At 27.6% G+C, this 20,910-nt stretch overlaps 16 protein-coding genes across 16 annotated transcripts; 10 read left to right on the top strand and 6 right to left on the bottom strand.

Annotated features, from left to right (window-relative positions):
• Nucleotides 1-140: 140 nt before the first annotated feature.
• EHI_170100 (WD domain containing protein) lies at nt 141-1,601 on the top strand (the record flags this gene model as incomplete). Its single annotated transcript, XM_650888.1, has 1 exon — nt 141-1,601. The coding sequence occupies one exon, from the start codon at nt 141-143 to the stop codon at nt 1,599-1,601; it is 1,461 nt and encodes a 486-aa protein (XP_655980.1).
• A 384-nt stretch (nt 1,602-1,985) lies between these two features.
• EHI_170090 (DnaJ domain containing protein) lies at nt 1,986-2,804 on the bottom strand (the record flags this gene model as incomplete). Its single annotated transcript, XM_648513.1, has 1 exon — nt 1,986-2,804. The coding sequence occupies one exon, from the start codon at nt 2,802-2,804 to the stop codon at nt 1,986-1,988; it is 819 nt and encodes a 272-aa protein (XP_653605.1).
• A 271-nt stretch (nt 2,805-3,075) lies between these two features.
• Nucleotides 3,076-4,458, bottom strand: EHI_170080 (WD domain containing protein; the record flags this gene model as incomplete). The annotated part of the gene is made up of 1 exon (XM_648514.1): nt 3,076-4,458. One exon carries the CDS (start codon nt 4,456-4,458, stop codon nt 3,076-3,078), a length of 1,383 nt encoding a protein of 460 aa, XP_653606.1.
• Nucleotides 4,459-4,559: 101 nt separating this feature from the next.
• On the top strand, nt 4,560-6,212 carry EHI_170070 (cleavage stimulation factor, putative; the record flags this gene model as incomplete). The annotated part of the gene is made up of 1 exon (XM_650891.1): nt 4,560-6,212. The coding sequence occupies one exon, from the start codon at nt 4,560-4,562 to the stop codon at nt 6,210-6,212; it is 1,653 nt and encodes a 550-aa protein (XP_655983.1).
• A 224-nt stretch (nt 6,213-6,436) lies between these two features.
• EHI_170060 (ubiquitin-like protein) lies at nt 6,437-6,781 on the top strand (the record flags this gene model as incomplete). The annotated part of the gene is made up of 1 exon (XM_650892.1): nt 6,437-6,781. One exon carries the CDS (start codon nt 6,437-6,439, stop codon nt 6,779-6,781), a length of 345 nt encoding a protein of 114 aa, XP_655984.1.
• Nucleotides 6,782-6,854: 73 nt separating this feature from the next.
• On the bottom strand, nt 6,855-7,455 carry EHI_170050 (uncharacterized protein; the record flags this gene model as incomplete). Its single annotated transcript, XM_650893.2, has 2 exons — nt 6,855-6,929; nt 6,990-7,455. The coding sequence occupies 2 exons, from the start codon at nt 7,453-7,455 to the stop codon at nt 6,916-6,918; spliced, it is 480 nt and encodes a 159-aa protein (XP_655985.2). The 3' UTR covers nt 6,855-6,915.
• Nucleotides 7,456-7,601: 146 nt separating this feature from the next.
• On the bottom strand, nt 7,602-8,294 carry EHI_170040 (longin-type vesicle-associated membrane protein, putative; the record flags this gene model as incomplete). The annotated part of the gene is made up of 1 exon (XM_650894.1): nt 7,602-8,294. The coding sequence occupies one exon, from the start codon at nt 8,292-8,294 to the stop codon at nt 7,602-7,604; it is 693 nt and encodes a 230-aa protein (XP_655986.1).
• Nucleotides 8,295-8,443: 149 nt separating this feature from the next.
• EHI_170030 (F-box/WD domain containing protein) lies at nt 8,444-10,339 on the bottom strand (the record flags this gene model as incomplete). Its single annotated transcript, XM_650895.1, has 1 exon — nt 8,444-10,339. The coding sequence occupies one exon, from the start codon at nt 10,337-10,339 to the stop codon at nt 8,444-8,446; it is 1,896 nt and encodes a 631-aa protein (XP_655987.1).
• Nucleotides 10,340-10,979: 640 nt separating this feature from the next.
• On the top strand, nt 10,980-12,683 carry EHI_170020 (beta-galactosidase, putative; the record flags this gene model as incomplete). Its single annotated transcript, XM_650896.1, has 1 exon — nt 10,980-12,683. The coding sequence occupies one exon, from the start codon at nt 10,980-10,982 to the stop codon at nt 12,681-12,683; it is 1,704 nt and encodes a 567-aa protein (XP_655988.1).
• A 591-nt stretch (nt 12,684-13,274) lies between these two features.
• Nucleotides 13,275-14,453, top strand: EHI_170010 (acetate kinase, putative; the record flags this gene model as incomplete). The annotated part of the gene is made up of 1 exon (XM_650898.1): nt 13,275-14,453. One exon carries the CDS (start codon nt 13,275-13,277, stop codon nt 14,451-14,453), a length of 1,179 nt encoding a protein of 392 aa, XP_655990.1.
• A 211-nt stretch (nt 14,454-14,664) lies between these two features.
• EHI_170000 (uncharacterized protein) lies at nt 14,665-16,266 on the top strand (the record flags this gene model as incomplete). Its single annotated transcript, XM_650899.1, has 1 exon — nt 14,665-16,266. One exon carries the CDS (start codon nt 14,665-14,667, stop codon nt 16,264-16,266), a length of 1,602 nt encoding a protein of 533 aa, XP_655991.1.
• A 552-nt stretch (nt 16,267-16,818) lies between these two features.
• Nucleotides 16,819-17,324, bottom strand: EHI_169990 (uncharacterized protein; the record flags this gene model as incomplete). Its single annotated transcript, XM_650901.1, has 2 exons — nt 16,819-17,190; nt 17,247-17,324. 2 exons carry the CDS (start codon nt 17,322-17,324, stop codon nt 16,819-16,821), a joined length of 450 nt encoding a protein of 149 aa, XP_655993.1.
• Nucleotides 17,325-17,473: 149 nt separating this feature from the next.
• On the top strand, nt 17,474-18,004 carry EHI_169980 (uncharacterized protein; the record flags this gene model as incomplete). The annotated part of the gene is made up of 1 exon (XM_650902.1): nt 17,474-18,004. One exon carries the CDS (start codon nt 17,474-17,476, stop codon nt 18,002-18,004), a length of 531 nt encoding a protein of 176 aa, XP_655994.1.
• A 264-nt stretch (nt 18,005-18,268) lies between these two features.
• On the top strand, nt 18,269-19,375 carry EHI_169970 (uncharacterized protein; the record flags this gene model as incomplete). Its single annotated transcript, XM_650903.1, has 1 exon — nt 18,269-19,375. One exon carries the CDS (start codon nt 18,269-18,271, stop codon nt 19,373-19,375), a length of 1,107 nt encoding a protein of 368 aa, XP_655995.1.
• Nucleotides 19,376-19,461: 86 nt separating this feature from the next.
• On the top strand, nt 19,462-20,277 carry EHI_169960 (zinc finger protein, putative; the record flags this gene model as incomplete). Its single annotated transcript, XM_650904.1, has 1 exon — nt 19,462-20,277. The coding sequence occupies one exon, from the start codon at nt 19,462-19,464 to the stop codon at nt 20,275-20,277; it is 816 nt and encodes a 271-aa protein (XP_655996.1).
• Nucleotides 20,278-20,336: 59 nt separating this feature from the next.
• Nucleotides 20,337-20,882, top strand: EHI_169950 (uncharacterized protein; the record flags this gene model as incomplete). Its single annotated transcript, XM_650905.1, has 1 exon — nt 20,337-20,882. The coding sequence occupies one exon, from the start codon at nt 20,337-20,339 to the stop codon at nt 20,880-20,882; it is 546 nt and encodes a 181-aa protein (XP_655997.1).
• Nucleotides 20,883-20,910: the final 28 nt, after the last annotated feature.

Raw genomic sequence — 20,910 nt, 5'->3', positions numbered from 1 at the left:
TCCATCTTTTTTTTGTTTTATAAAAACAAAAAATAATAATAAATAACATAAAATATTTGCTTGAAAGAAATATAAATAATGTGAAAATAAAAAGGGTTTTAATAGGTTTTTTCTCTTTCTTAAATAGACAATAATTGTTCATGAGAAGAGCTCAATTCACATTGTTTAAAGCACCTCATGAAAAAAGAGATAATGAGTTAGAGGGAAAGTATTGGGATGATTTTACACCTGTTTCTTCTTATACATATCCTTCTCCTAAATGTATTAGATTTTCTCCTTCTCAAAAACAAACATTTGCCGTATGTAGTGGAATGAATGTGTTTGTTCATTCAAGTACAGAAAGTCAACCTAAAGTAATTACTCGACATAAAGATTTTGTTTATACTTGTGAATATAGAAATGATGGAGCCTTAATCAGTACTGGATGTGCAGATGGTAAAGTACGTGTATTTGATTCAACTAATAAAACATTATTAAGGACATTGTCTGGTCATTCTGCTGCAGTAAGAACGGTTTGTTGGGGTAAAGAAATGTTATATTCTAGTGGAGATGATATGGTAGTTAAAGCATGGGACTTTACTACTAAGTCAGTCATTGGTTCATATGCCAATCATACAGATTCTGTTCGTTCTATAGTTCAATGTCCAACAAATCCATTTCTTATTGCGTCTGGATCGTATGATCATACAGTTGTTTTGTATGATACACGTTCAAAAAATTCAATTAATGTATTTAAACATAAAAATCCAGTCGAAGATATTGTATTTCATCCAGTCGGTACTTTAATTGCTGTTGCTAATGGACAAATGATAACAGTATGGGATTCTACTACAGGTTCACAAATTTCAGATTATAGTTATCATACAAACCTTGTAACTAATATTCTTTTTGATACCGATGGGAATAGATTATTCTCTTCATCATTAGACTGTTCAATTAATGTTTATGAAACAACAAATTATAGTAAATTACATAATATTGTCTATCCATCACCAATTCTTTCATTTGATATGAATAAAGACTCTACTGCTTTTTCTGTAGGATTAACAAATGGAGAAGTTATTTTATTTGCAAAACAACAACCACAACAAACAGAGAACCATGCCGCATCATCAGCAAAATATTTCTTCCAAGGTAAAACCCAAACATCAGAAGAAAAAAAAGAACCAGCAATTAATAAAACTCAAAGCGACATTTCTGTAAATATCAGAAAATTTGATTATGATGATGCTCTTGATAAAGCATTAGCAACAAAAGATGAAACAATTATTATTTCTGTTATAAGAGAAATTTTATATAGAAATGGGTTGAAAATTGCATTATCCCGTCGTGATGAAAATACATTAGAACCTTTAATGACATTCTTAATAAATACCCTTCCAAGTCCATTACATACTAAAATTCTTGTTGAGGTTATGTCTCAATTATTAGACTTATATGCTCAAGACCTTGGTAAAAGCGTTGTTTTTGATGAAATGTTCTTTAAAATGCAAAAAAGACTCGAAAAAGAAATTCAACTAAATAAAAATATGCAACAACTTCTTGGTCAAATTGACTTAATTATTGGAGCTGCAGATTGTGCTAGAAGTAAAAGTGATTGAGTTAGATTTTTGTCATTGTTTATTCTTTTTTATCTTTAACTTTCTCACTTTTCATACTTTCTAATCTTCTTGAAAACTTGATTTAAGAGATTATAAAAAATTTAAAAAAACATAAATAAAGTAAGATTTTTTCAAAGACAAAAAAATAATAAAGTTATACATATCAAAAAAAAAACAAGAAAAGAAATAAAAAAAAAAGAAAAAAGGAAGGAAAGGAATTTGAGATAGATGAATATTTTCATTAATAAGAAGAAAGACAATAAAATAAGATATTCATTGATAAAGAGTAAAAAGTGAAGTGTTTGAATATTGAAACAGATAAAATAGAAAGAAATTAAAGTTAAGAAAAAGGGTAATAATAAGATGGATTAAGTTGTATTAATGTTAATCAACTATAATAGTATTTTGTTTTGTATGAACAGATGGATTAGTTATGCTTGGGTTAGTTTCTTTTAATTTAATATAAGCCTTTTGTAATATTTGTTGTTCGTACTGTGTAAAATCATTTAATGGGGTTGAAGAATGAAGATATGTGTTTTTTAAAATTTCGATATTAGATTCCTTCATTTCATCATTAAACACATTCCCATGTTCATTTTTCATTTCAATTTTGGTTATTGTGATATCGTTCTTAAATAAAACAAAGCACATTTGGTCTTTAAGAGAAACACCAACAACATCACCAAGTGTCATGCATTTCTGTCTGATAAACTCTTTGTTAAAATATCCTTTTGGTACTTTATTACTCCAAAAAATTCTGATACTTCGTTTAATAGATGATGGAGCTTTGTTTTGTCGATGAAAATACCATTTTTTGATTAATTTTGCAACTCTGTCTCCTTCAATTCGTTTATTATGTTCTTTAAACAAATCTTTTATTTTTTCTGATTCTTGATATTGTTTCTCTTGTTGGAGAAGTTCATCAATCATCTTTTTTCTGTCTGCTTCCATCTCTTCTATTGCTTTTCTTGTAGCTAATTGACTTGTAATCATTTTATCATATACTTTTCTTGTTTCAGTGTCAAGTAATGTGTCTTTAATCAATTGAAGTTTATGGAACTTGTCAAAATCACTTGGTTGAGGGTTTTTAATTTTGTCTGGATGTGTGTGAAGTACTTTAGCTTTGTATGCTTTTCTAATTTCTTGGTCATTGGCGTCTTTAGAAATACCAAGAAACTCATAATAATTCAATGAGTCATCCATAATTCACAGTAATGTGAATATTTTAAGATTCAAATAATCATATTTTTATTAAATAAAGACGAAAGATAATAATCAATACTACTAAGCTTAAAATTAAACATTCTGTTATCAAATAGATATAGTCTAAAGGAATTGATTATATTTTGTTTTAAATAAGAAAATGAATAAAAGAAATGTGATAAAATTCAATTTCAGTTAGAAAAGAAATAATGAAAAAGAAGAAGTGATATAATAATGTAAATAATTCAATAAAAACAAGCAAAGAAATTAATTAAATATCATGGAAACCATTAATACGAGATGGATTAATTTGATTTGGAATAAATACAGGAGCAAGATATGGTTGTTCAAGATCATCATCATACATTGGAATGATTGGGTCATAATCTCTATTTGTTCCTTGATATTTCTTAATTTCTAAAGAATCTCCACATCTATCTCGACTCCAAAATTTAGTAGTTTGATCATGAGCACAAGATGCTAATAAATGACCAACAGGATGCCATTGTAAATCCCAAATAGCCCCATCATGAGCAACAGGAATTTCACCAATAGGTTTAGAATGTTCAGTGTCCCAAAAATAAATAACACCATTTGCACCTCCAGAAACAAAGAAATCTTCTTGAATTGGATGCCAATTGACAATTGTAACATCTTTCATATGCTTTTCAAAAATCATTAATGGTTTATTAAACATACGAATATCATGTAAAATTATTTTAAAATCTTTAGAACATGTTAAAAACCATTTTCCATTCTTATTCCATCTAACTTTGTTAATTTCAGTCTTGTGAGGAGAAAACATACCTACTTTTTCTTTTAGTCTTGGATCCCATATTCTTACTTTTCCTTTAGAACTACTAAGTAAAAGAGATTCTGTAGGATGCCAATCAACAGAATAAACTGCATTTTCACTTTCATCAAATCTAATTTCACAAACTTGTTTATTAAAATCCCAAATTCCAATTGTTTTATCATCACTACAACTTGCAAATCTAAGGTCATTAGGTGAAAAACTTACTTCTCTAATAAGTTCACTATGTGCTGTCTTAAGAGTAACAACAGGTGCAAGTGATGGATTCCAATAAATAATACTACTACTTCCATTACTTCCTTGTTCTCCACTTACCATATGTCCTCCACTGTGACTCCATGTCATACATCTTACAGCTGTGTCATGTGCTCCACTTAAACATGCAAAATTAAATTGAAGACCATTCCAAAATGTAAATTCTCCTTTTTCATTACCAGTAACAATTCTTCTTCCATCAGGAGTCCATCTCATACAATAAACAGGTGTTTTATTTTTATTAATTGACGTATGTACAAATTTTGTAGTTATGTTAATTCCTGGATTTGAAGTACATAATATTGGTGGTTGAAGATATCGGGTATATGAATAATGTTGATGACAATAAGGAACTCTACTTGTTTGACAATACATAGAATATGTTGAGTCCATTTCCGAATGGCAACAATTGAAGTCAATACATCTTCTTTCTCCTTGGTGTTGTGGTGGTTGATCAATAACACCTTTTTCCCCATGAAGCCATCTATCAAATAATGTTTCATCATATTTCTTCATAAGGTCACTTTGTTTTTCAAAATAATCTTGATACTTTTTAAATTGATTGCATTGCTCCTCTTCTGCCATTAAATTAACTTATTTTCTTAGTTTCTATATAAGATTTTTTTTTAAAAAAAAAGAGAAAGAAGAGAAAACTAAAAAGAACGAAGAAACACAAGAAGAAAAGAATGCAAAATACCCCAAATGAAGAAGCATGGGAAAGTAAATTTAGTGCATTACCATTTTTTAGTGATGAAGAACAAATAAAACAAGGAAGAGAATTATATAAAAGATATTTAGGGGAATATCCAACGGCAGTGAATAGATGGTGTGAGTATATTGATTTAGAAATGAAATATGGACATAATGATAGTGAAGTAGAAGAGATATTCCGAAAGTGTTTAGTTCAAGTACCAGATGTAGAGATAGCAAAGAGATATATCAAATATATTAATACATGTTATGATGATACAGAAAGAGAAGATATTGATGATATTGAATTAGCACGATTCAAGAAGATTCAAGAAGGAGCATATTCGTATGCAATCAAAATAGTTGGACTTGATTTAAATGCATCAACAATATATCGAGAATTTATGGAATTTTTATCAAAAAGTCGAAGTAATGAAGTTACAAAGAAAATACTAATGCATAATTTAACAAGAATCCCAATGAATGAACGACAAGAAATGTTTTTAGAATATGAAGAAAAACTTGATGAAGAAGAAAAGAAAATTGAACATCAAGTTTTTGAAGCAACAAAGTCAAGTCAAATGAGATTAACGTCATATTATAATAGAATTGAACAACAAAAGAAAAGTGATCATATTAATTATTGTACAAAATCAAAAAGTATAAGAAGTAAAAGTTTACTTCTAACATATATTGAAACAATAAATTATGAAAGTATGATAGAAGGACAACCACGATATGATGATGGAAAATATACAACAAATGGTACAGATAAACAATATGAAAATTGTCCACATTCTATTCAAATGAAAGCAAGACAAGAAAGAATTTATTATGCAATGAATAAAATGTTATTAACATTCTATAGATATCCTCAAGCATGGATAATATGTGCACAATATTTTCAAAGAAGAGGAAATATTGAATTAGCAATCAATTTTCTTGAAAGAGGAAGAGCTGCTGTTAATTGTCCATTATTAAAATTATATCAATCATTTTGTTTCATGATTCAAGGAAATACTGAAAAAGCACTTTCATTATTAGACAATAACTCAGAATTAGAACAAGTATTTAAATTAAAAATTGCTGCTCGAGCTTATAGAATTAATGAATTTAGAAAACTCTTTACTACTATTCAAACAAATTTAAAACCTTATGCCTTTATTGCTGCAACTGAAATTGAATATTTTATCTTTGGAAGAAAAACTGCATCATTAAAACTCTTTCAAGAAGCTTTAAAACGTTATCCTAATAATCTTCCTATCATTAAATCTTATTATCGTTTCCTTAATTTAATCACACCTTCCCGTTTTATACCAAATGCTTTAAAAACTTATGGGGATTATGACGTTGACCAATATATGAAAAACGCTATTCTTCTTAAATTTAAGCATCTTCCTAAACCAAAAGATACAACCCAATTTCTTATGTCTGAAGATTTAATGCATTCAATTGGTGAAAAGTTTGATGATCATCAAATCTCTGGTGATTCATCACTTTCTCAATTCAAATGGAAACCAATCGAACGTGAAGTGAATAAAGACATTATTAGAGAATTTATTTACATCCTTCCCCCTCCTAACATTTATCGTGGTAGAAAAATAGATGTTGTTCAATTAATGGATATTCTCAATAATCTTGTCAATTAATTTTACTTAATTTACTTTTTTTTTTGTTATTCAAAAACCTCAATCAAAAAAATGTGTTTTTAATTTTTTTATGCGAGGGTTTTGGAAAGAATTAGTTTAAAATAGTAAAAAGAAAGAATTAGTAGAAAAATGTATCTAAAATTAAAATAAATAAATTTAAAAGGATGTTTCATAATTGTTTCTAAAATCAGAAAAATAAAAAAAGGAACTTTAAGAACAAATTAATGTCTGACGCACAACATTCACCATCTAAAGATATTCCTAAAGAACCAGCAAAAGACCCAGTGAAAGATGAACCAACTAAAACAACAGAAAAACCTGTTAATAATGAACAGATTAATTTAAAAGTAGTGACTCAAGACTCAACTGAAGTCTTCTTCAAAATTAAGAAAAACACTCCATTAAAGAAGTTAATGGAAGCATTTTGTAATAAACAAGGATTAAACATGTCAAGTGTTAGATTTCTTTCTGATGGTGTAAGAATTACACCAGATAAAACTGCTTCAGATCTTGGTTTACAAGATGGAGATGTCATTGATGCTATGATGAATCAAGTTGGTGGGTTTTAAAATATTAAAATTGAATAAATTTGAATGAAGGTGATATTTGTTATTGTTTCATTCGTATAAAATAAAAAAGTGTAAAGAATAAAAGTATGAATTATTTTATTATTTGTTCCAGTAGTGGTAAAGTTGTTGAGGTATTAAAAATCACCATCTAAACAATGAGTTATAAATTCTAGATAAGTTAATTTTCTTAAAAAATAAAAAAACAAACCATCTCTAACTTCTGAATCAAGAAGTGAGTATTTCTCTTTTCCTTTACCTTGATGTTTATGTTTACGTTGTTTTTTTTCATAAGCTTTTTCTTCAGTATCAACCATAACAGTTGATGGAATAATTCCTTTTTCTGCTGCTTCTTCATCTTCAGCAGCAGCTTTTTTATACTCTTCATTTAATGTGTTAACTCGAGGTTTGTTTGTTGGATTAGAGTCACCAATCATTTGATCCCTATTTATTGTTACAACAGAGTCTTTGTAAACTAACGTGACATCTTGGTGGTGGTCAACAGTTGGATCAATAAAAGTAGGAACTTCAGTTGATCCATTTTCTTGTGCCATAAACAATAATTCAGCACAAGCATTTTTATCATAATTACAATCAATCAAAGCAGTTTTAATAATATCAGGGTCAACAAAAGGGAATAATTGTTGGAGTTCTTCTACAAGAGGTTGAAGAGACATGTAACCAATAAAATAAAAATATTTTTAAGTTCAAAAGAACGACAAAACAATATGAAAATAAAAAAGATATTAAAACAAAATGTATAAATTCTCATCAAAAAGAACTAAATAAGATAATTATAAAATAACTCAATTGATAGTTTATCTTAATTGCTTCCTGTATTGTCTTCCCTGTCTGGAATACATCGACTAAACGTTATTCCACACCCTGCCCAAAGTAGAACTAATAAGAAAATTAATAAAATTGCACCTGCAATGAGGTATAATTTAATATTTTTCCACCACATAGCACGTTTTAATCGAGTTGCTGATGATTTAAATCCATCTGCAGATTCAACAAGATGACTTGTTTCATCTTCTAAATCACTTAAAACATCACCACGTTTTAACATTTTATCTATATCATTATTAAGAATAGCTTGAGTTTCATCTTGTTCTCTTTTAATTTTAGTAAGTTGATGATTATCGAAGTCATTGTGTTTATCCATTAAGTTTTTAATTGTTTGATTGAAAGAGGACATTTCCATTGTTCCGGCAATAGAAATACTGTATTGGTCAAATTGACTAATAAAAGCTTTTTTTATTGCCTCTAAGAAAACAAATGATTCTCTCATTGGGAATGTATCATCACAAACACATAATGCAAATATTTCTTTGTCTACAACTAATTGAAGTTGAAAACGATCATATTTTGATGATGATTTTGGAGATGAATTAGGACCTACTTGATTTACAACAGCATCAATAGCAGCATTAAGGGTACCAAGAGAAATGTCACTAAACATAGAGAGTATTGTTTTTCTATATCCAATACATCCGTAATAAATTTTACCTGACATTTTCTTTTTTCTAAGATATTAGTTCTAAGATTTTTCTATTGAACTTTCTTTTTCTTTCGTATTTATTTTTTAGATGATGATTACTTTTTTATTTTATTTTAACATTTTTTTTTAATAATAACACAAAATAACATAAAATTTGTTTTATATTACATAGAGAAATTCCACATATCTATTCCTCCATCCCTAAAGCCTGCTATTGTTATATTTCCTACTGCTTTAATTGTTGAAACTCCATTTTTATCATCTACAACCAAATTTTGTTCATTAGCCCAATGTGTGCCACTACGAATTGTAACTGTTTTGTCAGTTCCAATATATAGTTTATCGTTAGAATAATTTAAACAACTTACTTTAGAGTCTATGTTTAATACTTCAACTGGGTCAGTTACTTTACGTTCATCCCAAATATGAACAATAGACTCTCCTCCAGTAGCAAAAGTATGATCGTCGAGTATTTCTAATGCATTAAATGTTCTAACATTTCTAATCTTTTCTATAGTTGGGATTGGTAAATTAGGATCCCAAATATGAATTGACCTGTCTGATGAAGTTGAAATAAATTTTGGACCTAATGGCTTAACTGAACACACTTTCCTAAGATGTTCACTGTAAGTAAATAGAATTGCCTGATGAAGGTGGTGATAATTAATTAATTGAACTTTGTCTCCCCATGCTACAAACGCTGTTCCAGTTAATGGAAGAAAACCTTCTATTTTACCACCAACAATATCGAATGTTAACATTCTGTCAGGTTCAGCAATTGGTATATATTTCACAGTTCCACATTTATATGCAACGGCTAATGTTTCATCAATAAATGAAGAAGACACAACACTGCTATTTGGTCCACTGAATACTTGAGACGTTTTAGTTGATGGATTAGGTAAAGTCCATAATCGTACTTTTCGATCACTTGCTCCACTCACAAAATATCTAAAATTTGAAGAAATATCTAATGATCGAACATAATTTGTATGTCCATCTATCCGTTGTGGTTGAGGTAATGGAGCATATTGTTCTTCTTTTTCCATTTGAATTGATGGTGTAGTTGGAAGAAAGGCACTATAAGGTGATGTCACTAATGAAGAAAGAATCATGTGAAGTCGTTTAGAAGTTAATGATAATGATTTTTTATCTTTGTTTGGTAAGAATTGAATTATTTTTTTAAATAATTGAGGTTCTATTGTAGAGAGAGTTAATGTTGGTAAAGATGAATATGAAATTGAATTAGAAATATTTTCTTGAGATGAAATAATAGATTCGATAAAAGAATTTACAGAAGGAATTTCTCCGTTTTGAGTTTGAAAAACAATATTATATCGAATTGAATTAGGAACAACAACAATGCAAGAATTACAAATTATATCACTACTCATTTGTATAACAGCAATAATGGGAGTTAATGTGATAGTACATTTAATTATCTCTTTCCAAAATGGAGAATGAACTAATAACGTATTACCTACACTTTTTGTTACTGAAGCATCATGAAAAATGAGTGGAATGACTGCTTCAAGTTTAGTTGGTAATATCGTTTGTTTGTTGACAACTCCTTCACAAATATAAATTTTACCTTCTCCATGGAATTTTAAATAATTTTTTTGATTAAATTTGTTTTCAATAAATTCTGATGAAGTTCTGAATGATGAATCATTTTGAAATATATTTTCATCTGTTTGTGTTTCTGAATCATCGTTATGATATTTTATTGTCGTATTATGTTCTTTTTGACTTTCTGTATTAAAAGATGATATATCCCTTGGCAAATGAATGTTTTTAGTTAAAAGAGGTTGTGGATGTACCATTTCAGTAATTGGTTGAAGTCGTGGGTTTGGAATTATTTTTATTTGACTAACAAGGGTATTTGGAGAACTTATTGTTTCATCTCCACGAAATGGACCAGTATCACGCTTTCTTACAACAGAAATTTCTGGACGAGTTGTGTGATTAGGTTGGGAATGAGGTTGACAATTGGATCTATCTGGAGATTCATGTCGTTCACTAAACTCTTTAAACTGTTTAATGTAGCTGAACTTCTCCATAAAGAAAGTTTATTTAAATTTAGTAGTTCTTCTTTTTATTTTTTTTTTGATTTAACTTTTCTTTATAAGAGACGGTCATAACCAATACTAAACAACACCACTAACAATGAATTTAACTGGTCTATAAATGATTCAGACTATTAATTGTACTAAAATGAAGAAAGAAAATAAGTCTGTTTCACTTTTTTATTTTACTATAAATGGGTCAATTTCTTATAATTTCTTTGCTATTTTAATCCAATAAAAAAAATAAATTCTCAGTAGTGAAAGAATAATACAATATAGACAAGTGACTATATAAGTCATAAAAGAGTTTTATCTTGTTAGCTTTGAGAAAACTCATGTTGTTTTGTTTTGTTATAGGTGATAATCACTAAAAATAGTATGTATTTATAATTACATATTTTGTACCTTTTCTATGATTTTTTATAATTTCTTTTTATACTTCTGATTGTTTTACTATTAATTATAATATAATTTATGTAAAATATAGTTTTAATTAAAAATAGGATTATTGAGATAGAAATAAAAACAATTTTTTGTTATTAATAATTATGTTATTAATAATTTTAAAAACAAAAATATTAAACAATATTATTTTTTGAGATCTAAAAAAAATAACTTCCATTGATATATTTAAATGTACAATCCTATTAAATCTCATATCACAACTAAATGGATAGACTCTGTTAATATTAATTCTGTTTTAGAAGAATATCCAAGACCACAACTAAGAAGAAAAGAATGGATAAATTTGAATGGGATTTGGAAATATCAAATAACTGATATTATTGATGGTAATAAAGAATCTGTTGAATTTCCTAAAGAGTTTAATGAAAATATTCTTGTACCATTTGGACTAGAGTCTAGTTTGTCTGGAGTAGCAAAACATATTACAGACAAACAATTATTATGGTATAAAAAACAAGTTCATTTGGAATGGAAAGGAAAAAAGTTAATTCACTTTGGTGCTGTTGATTATGAAGCTACTGTATATGTAAATGGAAAAGAAGTTTGCAAACACATTGGAGGATATTCTCCATTTGAAGTGGAAATAAACGAAACTGACTTTGAACTTATTGTAAAAGTATGGGACCCTACAGATAATTATGACCAACCACGAGGAAAACAAGTAAATCACGCCAATGGAATATGGTATACTCCAATTACTGGTATTTGGCAAACTGTTTGGGTTGAACCAGTTCATGACCACTATATTGATTATATTCAATGTATTCCAAATATTGACTGTCAGTCAATGAAAGTTCTTGTTGATTTTAAAGGTTGTGAAAGTGATTCATTTACTATTGATATTATTAAAAATAATAATGTCATTGTTTCTCAACACTTAAAAGGAAAAGAAAATATTATTTCACTTCCTTCAGATATGAAATATTGGACTCCTGATACACCAGAGTTATATGATGTAAAAGTGTCACTAGACAGTGGGGATAGCATCTTTACATATTTTGGTTACAGAAAGTTTTCAAAAGGAAATTATAAAGGATTTCCTTGTTTTGAATTAAATAATAAACCTATATTTGTCTTTGGCTATCTTGATCAAGGATATTGGCCAGATGGACTTTATACTGCACCAACAGATGAAGCCTTGAAATCAGACATATTATTTGCAAAGAGTACTGGTATTAATCTTTTAAGAAAACATGCTAAAACAGAATGCGCTCGTTGGTACTATCATTGTGACACTATAGGAATTATTGTTTGGCAAGATATGCCATCTCGTGTTGCTGATACTTCAAATTGGAATGAGGATGAATTTAATGAGCAAGAAAAAGAGATTCCAATAGAGTCTAAAAGAAGATTTATTAATGAATGGAATGAGATTAGAAAATGGGTTGGACTTTCTCCATGTGTTGGTTGTTGGATTCCATTCAATGAAAGTTGGGGACAATTTAACACTAAAGAGATATGTGAACTAAGTAAAGATGAACAACGTTTGGTGAATGATGCTAGTGGAGGAAATCATTTTAAGAATGTAGGAGATATATGTGACTGTCACAGTTATCCTAAACCAAGAATGAGAGTATTAGATGATAGAATTAGAGTTGTTGGAGAATATGGAGGTATTGGTAAAAGTATTCCACAACATACATGGATAGAATCTAATTGGGGATATATCCAAAGTGATAAAATAGAAGATACATATGAAGAATATATTAAGATGCTTGTTCAGATTGAAGGACTTGCAGGAGCTATTTACACTCAATTAACAGATGTTGAAACAGAAGTAAATGGACTTCTTACTTATGACCGTGCTGTAGTTAAAATTGGTGTTGAACGAATCAAACAAATTCATCAATGGTTGTATAACCAAATGAAATAAATTAATTAAATTTATTAATGATAAAGACTTATTTAAGCAATATTTAATTTTGAAAAGAATCAATTAATTAAAAGAACAAATTTGATCTTCACAACCAAGAGATAAACATCCATCTTTGAAAAATGTTTTCAATGGCTCAGTGGCACATGAAGCACTTTCAATATCATCTTTTTCAATTTTTAAACACTCACATGGTGAATTTGTTTTCATACATTGATTAGCCTTTTCAACAGCATCTTTAAAAAGTTTATTATCACAGAATTTACTCATTGCAACTATTAATCATTATTATTCTCTTTATAAAATGTAAAATTAAATAATATTCCAAACCAATGATACATAAAAAGAAGATGACAAATTTCATTGTTCACTGAATTTTATTTTTATAGTTCATTTGAGATTTCTCTATTTCTTTCTTTTTCTAATTGTTTCATAATTTTTTTGTTAATAATTATATTTATAATATTAATTATATGTTATATATAACATTTAAAAAAAAAAATTAATTACTTAAAAAATAATTTATGTTTTAATATTTTTAATTTATTTTTTTAATAATTTTATAACTCATTGAAGTTATAATTACTTTTGATGTCTAACGTACTAATATTCAACGTAGGAAGTTCTTCATTAACTTACAAAGTATTTTGTTCTGATAACATTGTATGTAGTGGTAAATCCAATAGGGTAAATGTTACAGGAACAGAAAAACCATTTATTGAACATCATTTAAATGGACAAATAATTAAAATTGAAACTCCAATACTAAATCATCCACAAGCAGCTAAACTTATTATTCAATTTTTAAAAGAAAATCATATTTCAATTGCTTTTGTAGGTCATAGATTTGTACATGGAGGATCATATTTTAAAAAGTCAGCGGTTATTGATGAGGTTGTATTAAAAGAACTTAAAGAATGTTTACCTTTAGCTCCAATTCATAACCCATCAAGTTTTGGTGTTATTGAGATATCTATGAAAGAACTTCCAACAACTAGACAATATGTTGCAATTGATACTGCATTCCATTCAACCATCTCACAAGCAGAAAGAACATACGCTATTCCACAACCTTACCAAAGTCAATACCTTAAATTTGGTTTTCATGGATTAAGTTATGAATATGTTATTAATTCATTAAAAAATGTTATTGATGTTAGCCATTCTAAAATTATTGCTTGTCATCTTGGAACAGGTGGTTCTAGTTGTTGTGGCATTGTTAATGGAAAATCATTTGATACATCAATGGGAAATTCTACTCTTGCAGGTCTTGTTATGTCAACTAGATGTGGTGATATTGATCCAACTATACCAATTGATATGATTCAACAAGTTGGAATAGAGAAAGTTGTTGATATTTTAAATAAGAAAAGTGGATTACTTGGTGTTAGTGAATTATCTAGTGATATGAGAGATATTTTACATGAAATAGAAACTAGAGGTCCAAAAGCTAAAACATGTCAATTAGCGTTTGATGTTTATATCAAACAATTAGCTAAAACTATTGGAGGGTTAATGGTAGAAATTGGAGGATTAGATCTTTTAGTATTTACTGATCAAATGGGATTAGAAGTTTGGCAAGTACGTAAAGCTATTTGTGATAAAATGAAATTCCTTGGAATAGAACTTGATGACTCTTTAAATGAAAAGTCAATGGGGAAAAAAATAGAATTTCTTACAATGCCTTCAAGTAAAGTTCAAGTTTGTGTGGCACCAAATGATGAAGAATTAGTTATTTTACAAAAAGGAAAAGAATTATTTCAGTTTTAATTAAATCAAAGAGAAGAACTATTAAAATTTTAGGATATTATTTTAGATTTTTATTTTTATTCTATTGAAATTATATTGAAGTTTTAAAAAAATTACAATAATTTAATTGAAGAATGAGTGTATTTTCTTTTGGCATTTTTTTTTTTTGATTCTACTTTAGTTCTTTTGTCAAATATAAATGTAAATGATCTTAATTTTTATCACACAGTCCATGATTCGTTTCATTACAGGAGACTCTGTTGACAACGTTACTAACCCAATTGTTCAAACATATCCTATGAAGGTCAAATCAATTCCTTTTACTTTATTTACTATATTTTCTAATAAATATACGTTATATAGATTTTTATGGTTTAATGTACGTGAATATATCTTTACATTTTCTTTACTTATTTTTATTGTTCTTTCAATGATTTATGGTATTAAGGATATGCCTTCATGGTTTGATAATATTAAAAGTGAAACAGGTTCTATTTTTTTTAAAATAGGAAGTGTTTTTAGAAGACCACTCCCGATATTATTTTGTCTCCTTTTACTTCCGTTACCAAAGAATAACATCAGTCTGATTAGTATTTTTGGAACAACTTTTCAAGATATATTAATGCTTCATAAAATTAGTGGATGGTTATTTGGTATATTTGCTATTATTCATTCATGTTGTGATATTATTGGATGTGTATTAGGTGGACTAAAACTAAGTTCAGCTTCCTACAAAAATGGAATTCTTTGTTTTGGTTTTATTGTTATTTTAGTATTGACTGTATTCATAAGAAGAAAATTTTATAATATATTTCATAAAATTCATATTATTTGCTTTTGTTGTATTATTCCAACTTATATCTATCATATTAAGGCTTTTACTCATGACTATTATTATTATTTATTTATCCCACTTTCATTATATCTCTTTGATATTCTATTACGTTTTCTACATTTCGTTTTTCCAGCTAAAATTATATCAAAGGAAGTTACTAAAACTGGATATGTTATCCTTCGATTCAAAAAGAATATTTTTTATAACTCGACCCAATTTATGGACGTTCTTATTCCTACAATTTCCCCATGGTCATTCCATCCTTTTTCTATTGTTTGTTCAAATTTTACCCAAATTATGGAAAGAAAACTTTCTGAACATCAAAAAGACTCCATCAATAATCCTTTATTATCTCAAGAAAATGTTCCAATTACAATCTCATCACCTAATTCAGAATCTCATGTAACTCAAGAAGAACCATTAATAAAAAGAACAAATAAACGGTCTCATTGTTCAGAAATTTGTATTGTTGTTGCTCCATTTGGTGGGTGGACAAATAAACTAAAAGAGGCTAATGAAGAAACATTAAAAAAGATTCCTATGTTTGTTTTAAATCCTGTTGGAAGACCTATATGTGCCCTTGGTAATGCACGTAAAATAGTATTAATAGGTACTGGAATTGGATTTGCTCCAATGCTTGGACATTTACAAGCTCTTTGTATTGATGGAGTTCATGAAGTTGATGTTATTTGTGTAACACGATCAAATGACCTTGTTATTGCATTCCAAGAAGATCTTATTGTTGCTAAGACTAGAATAATTGGAACTATAGAAAATTATTGTACAAGAGAAATAGAAGAATGTCCACGTCTAACTGATGTTGTTAGTTTTATTGAAGGAAGACCATCTTTTAGTTCAATTGCTTCAAGATATACTGAAATGAAAGATGTTCTTGTTCTTGGATGGGGATCATCTATGTTAACAAATGAAATTAAAAAAGCATTTCGCAAAGTCCAAGGAGTTCATTTTACTGTGTATACAGAAAATGGTAAATTTTAATAAGATTTCTTAGTTAGATTTAATTATTTTTTATAAAGTTAATAATTTCTGAATAAAGTCCAAGTGATAATTCTAAGGGAAATTCTGTTTTTATTAATAATTTTCTATTATATTAAAATAAAAAACAAACTATCTAAATATTTTTGTAATAATGCTTCTACACTTTCTGCGGTGATATTATTTTTAATTTGTAGTTTCATAAGGTCATCTTTTATTTCAGTTAAAACTTGTTCTCTAAATCCTTGTAAACATGAAGATGTATAAGTTGAATAAATTATTCTGTTAATTAGTATATTTTATAATAAACAAGATAATATATCAAACCCTTCTGTTTCAGGTGTTTGAACAAATTGGTCTATTACTTGTTGAATAGTATCAGAATTTTCCATTAATTATAAATTAGATTAAGTTCTCTTTTTTATTATTATTTTTTTTATTTCAGATGAAGAAGAAGTGAAAGTTAAAATTAAGTTATTGAAAACAATCAATTCAGTGTATCTCATTTCTTTGTCTCTTTCTATATTATGTCAGTACTTAATTATATCAATACTTTTAATAATTAACACAAACTTTTAATTTTTTATCTTCTTTCTTTACTTCTTTAGGTTTTTTTAATGGCTTTTTATGTGTTAACTCTTCATTGTTATTTTCAGAATCAACTTGTGGGACTATGTCCAACTCTGGTAAGTCATCATCTTCTGGACTTTCAAGTTGAGGTTTAGAAAGTTCAGTTGTAAATCCTGAGAGATGAATATAATGTAATCCAGTGTTACTGAATATTATTTCTTCACCAACGACAAGATCTAACCTAACTTGTTCACATATTCCAGGGATGAACGATGCAATCAAAACTTTATGTTTTCCAGAAGTGATGAAGAGTTGAGTTCTTTGTTTAAGTTCAGTTTTTGTTTTAGAAACTAGGGACTATAAGAGTTAATTAAAGAAATAAATTAATTAGTAAATAACAAAAGAAAACAAACAGCATTAGTAATATGTAATATATTGTTAGTTTTAAAAGTGATATTTTGGTTTGGTTTTAATATAGTATTCCAAAACATTAAACAGGAACTAATTGAATTATAAAGAAATCTTTATGAGTTTCAATTGATTAAAAGAATATAATTTTTGTATAGTTTTTTTTAGTATTATAAAAGAAAAAAAGATCATAAAAACTTACAGTTCATTTAATCTCTTTCATTTCTTCCCCATGAGTAAAATATATAGAGAACCTACTGTTTACTATCAATGGGAATGGGAAGAAGTTAAGGGTGTGTTTTTTTCTTCAAGATGGACCCCTTATAGAAGAGCAGAAAATAAATTACTTGAAGAACATTATCAAGAATTTCTTGATGAAATATATATTGGAACTGTAAGTTTGTCTAATGTTCAACAAAAAAAACAATTAACGGTTGGTGACTATGAAATTGATTTTAAAAATTTAAAACAAGTTAATAAACAAACTGGTACTACAAGAAGTATCCGAAGAGTTAGAGTTGAAATTGAATGGAATAATATTCAGTGGTGTTATAGTGGTAAACCTTGTAGTAGTCATATATCAAAAATCCTCGAAGATAACTACATTAAATATGTTGATGGTGGAGATGAAGTTATTGAACTGACTTTAGGAAAAAAACATCAAAAATATTCAATAGACTATGTTACATTTGTCCAAAAAAATCTTACAACTAATACGTATCGAAAATTATCAAGAGTTGTATTACCAAATATAACTAATTGATTATTGTGTATTTACATAAATAATAATTCATAATTGAATGCTTTTGATATTTTATGAAAGAGAGGATGACAATAATACTTTGAGAAAGAAAAAAATCTTAAAAAATATCAAAACTAAATCTTTTTGTCTCTTTTCTTTTCTCTTTCAATGAAAAATTTGAATTAGGTTTTTTGTTGAAAAAAGTGAGAAATGTATAGTTAAAATTTACTATTATTTTAAGACTAAGATCTGGAAAGAGTATCTTCTAATCATTTATTCTTGACAATGGATCCAACAAATTTTTTAATACAATATAATGAATTTATTGAAGACATTAAAGAAAATATAGAGATGATAAAAGTGCTTGATGATAGAATCAGAGATAGAAAACAAATACTTTTAATGAATAATGATGAAAAAGTTGCTGAAATAGAAAGGCTAAGAAAAAAGGTTACAAGTTATGAAAAGGAACAAAGAAAAACAGAAAATGAAAATGAAAAAATAGAAGATATGTCTCCTGAAGAAATTAAAGCAAAGTATATTAAACAAAAAGTTTTATTAGGAAAGTGTAGAGTAGCCGTTGAATATTTCAAAACAGGTCGTGATCAGGCACTTCAAGAAGTTGATAAATTAAAGAAACAAATAGAAGATAAAACTGATAGTTTCAAAAATACAATTGTTTGTGATGTTAAGAAAGAGATAGAAGACATGAGGAGTTTCCAAGAGATTCAATCAAATAATCATCTTAAAAATCTTAAAATACTTGAGGACCAATCCAAATTATATCATGCATATTGGCAACAAACAAAAACAGACTTTTCCGATTTTAAAAAGGAAAGTGAAGATAAAATCAAGAAATTAAGTGATATTAATGAAAACTTAAGTCGTGGTATAAAGGAACGTGATGAAAAAATTAAAGATTTAAATGGTATTATTGAAAACTTAAACCACACAGATGCTTATCTGAAATCTACTACTCCAACAATTGTTTCAGAAGAATCAAAAGAATTAGAACAACAAAAAACTGTAGAAATAAAAGGGACTACTCAACCATTAAGTGTGCAACCTGGTATTCTTCCTGTTGAAGAAGGTTATTCTAGTACTAATAAAGAAGATGACAAAGGTACTGTAGTTCGAAAAGATACTTTAACAATTAATCAACAAAAATCATTAAGTCAAACATTACCAAAAAGTATAGAAGTAAAAGATACTAAAGAAGTACCACAAACAGAAATTCAACAAGAAGTGCCTAAAGAAAATATGATGGGTCAAATACCAAAATTGGAAGAAATAAAACAAACAAATAATATAAACGATAAAAGCCTTGAAACTAAAAAGGCAATTTTAGCAAAGGGACTAGCTTATTTGATTCATGCACAATCTGATAATTGATTAGTTTTATCATTTTAATTGACTTTTTCATTATTATTTATTATGTTTATATTAGCTTCTTTATCTCGCTAACTTTAAAAGAATTAATGAGTTCTTCATTGTCTCAGTGGTATCTTTCGTTTTTGTTTCAAATTAATAATCAATTATGGTTCTTACTATCATGGACAGTCATGGTAGTTTGTGGGGCTACAGCAGTGTATTATTCATATTATTATGACTTAACTTTTTTTAAAATCATATTAACAATTAATTGGCCGTGGTTATGTATTTGTATGGTTTTATTAAATGCTACAAACCCAGGTTTTTTTCCTTTAAGGGAAGAGTATTTTGAACAAAACCAAGATAAGAAGTTTAAGATGTATGATGTTAATTTATTTGGAAGTGACATTACAGCGAAGTATAAAGTTACTTATCTTCCACGAACATTTTGTCATAAATGTAAATTTAATCGACCATTAAGGGTACATCATTGTCGTAAATGTGATCGTTGTGTTGAGAGGTTTGATCATCATTGTAGTTGGATTGGAAATTGTGTAGGGAGTAACAACAGGAAGATATTTTATACTTTTTTATGTATTACAATGTTCACTGATTATATTGCAACAATAACAATAGGATATTCTATTTATTGTAATGTTATAAAATATAGAATAATAACAACACCATTGTTATATTTTTCTTTTTGTTTGTTTATTAGCGTTGCTTTTTTCATTACTAAATTATGGTATTTTCATACCCAGGCTATCTGTAAGAATTATACAACCTACGAATATATAAAGAATAAAGATTTCAATCTTCCTAATCCATATGATGAAGGAATTAAAACAAATATTATAAAATTCTTCTTTACATCAAACCCATCATGTGGACAATTATTTTGGACTAAAGAATATTATAATTAACAAGTCTGTTACTTAATCAGTTTTTATATTTTTAAGAAGAGAGAACTTGAAAGGTTTTAATGGATAAAATATTTTCCTCTGAAGAAGATGATGAAGTTGTTCATATTAAAGAAAATACAACAACTGAAACAGACACAACAGAACAAACTAAACAAAAAAAAGAAATTATCAACCGAGATGTATTTTGGACTGGAATAGATACTAATGAAATTGGAAATGAGTCTACAAAAATAAATCAAAACAAAGAGGTTGATGAATTTCTTAGTGCATTTACTGTGGTAAAACAAGAAGAAGATAATAAAAAACCCCACATCCCAAGTTCTCTTCAAAAGTTAAATGAATTGTCTAAAGGATATAGAACTAAAAGAAATGAGTTTATAAGTAATGAAGACCTTTATGCAGAATGTTATCCACAATATGGTAAAGGAGAGTTTGCACGGATAGATGATAAATCAGGACAAGTTATTCATGAGTCTATTGATTTAGATAAATTTGAGTTAGATAAAAATAAAAGAAAAAAGAAAGTAAAGAAAGATGAATGGGGTTCTATCCAACAAAAATTAAAAGAAGGATATGGTGAATATATTAATGATGAACAAGACTAATTAAAAGGAATAATCTTTTCAACCTTCC

The sequence above is a fragment of the Entamoeba histolytica genome, genomic scaffold (assembly GCF_000208925.1).
Source record: "Entamoeba histolytica HM-1:IMSS scf_1104750518851 genomic scaffold, whole genome shotgun sequence".
Classification (NCBI taxonomy): domain Eukaryota; phylum Evosea; order Mastigamoebida; family Endamoebidae; genus Entamoeba; species Entamoeba histolytica.
Note: the sequence above shows the minus strand (reverse complement) of the source record. Positions and strands in the feature narration are given on the sequence as shown.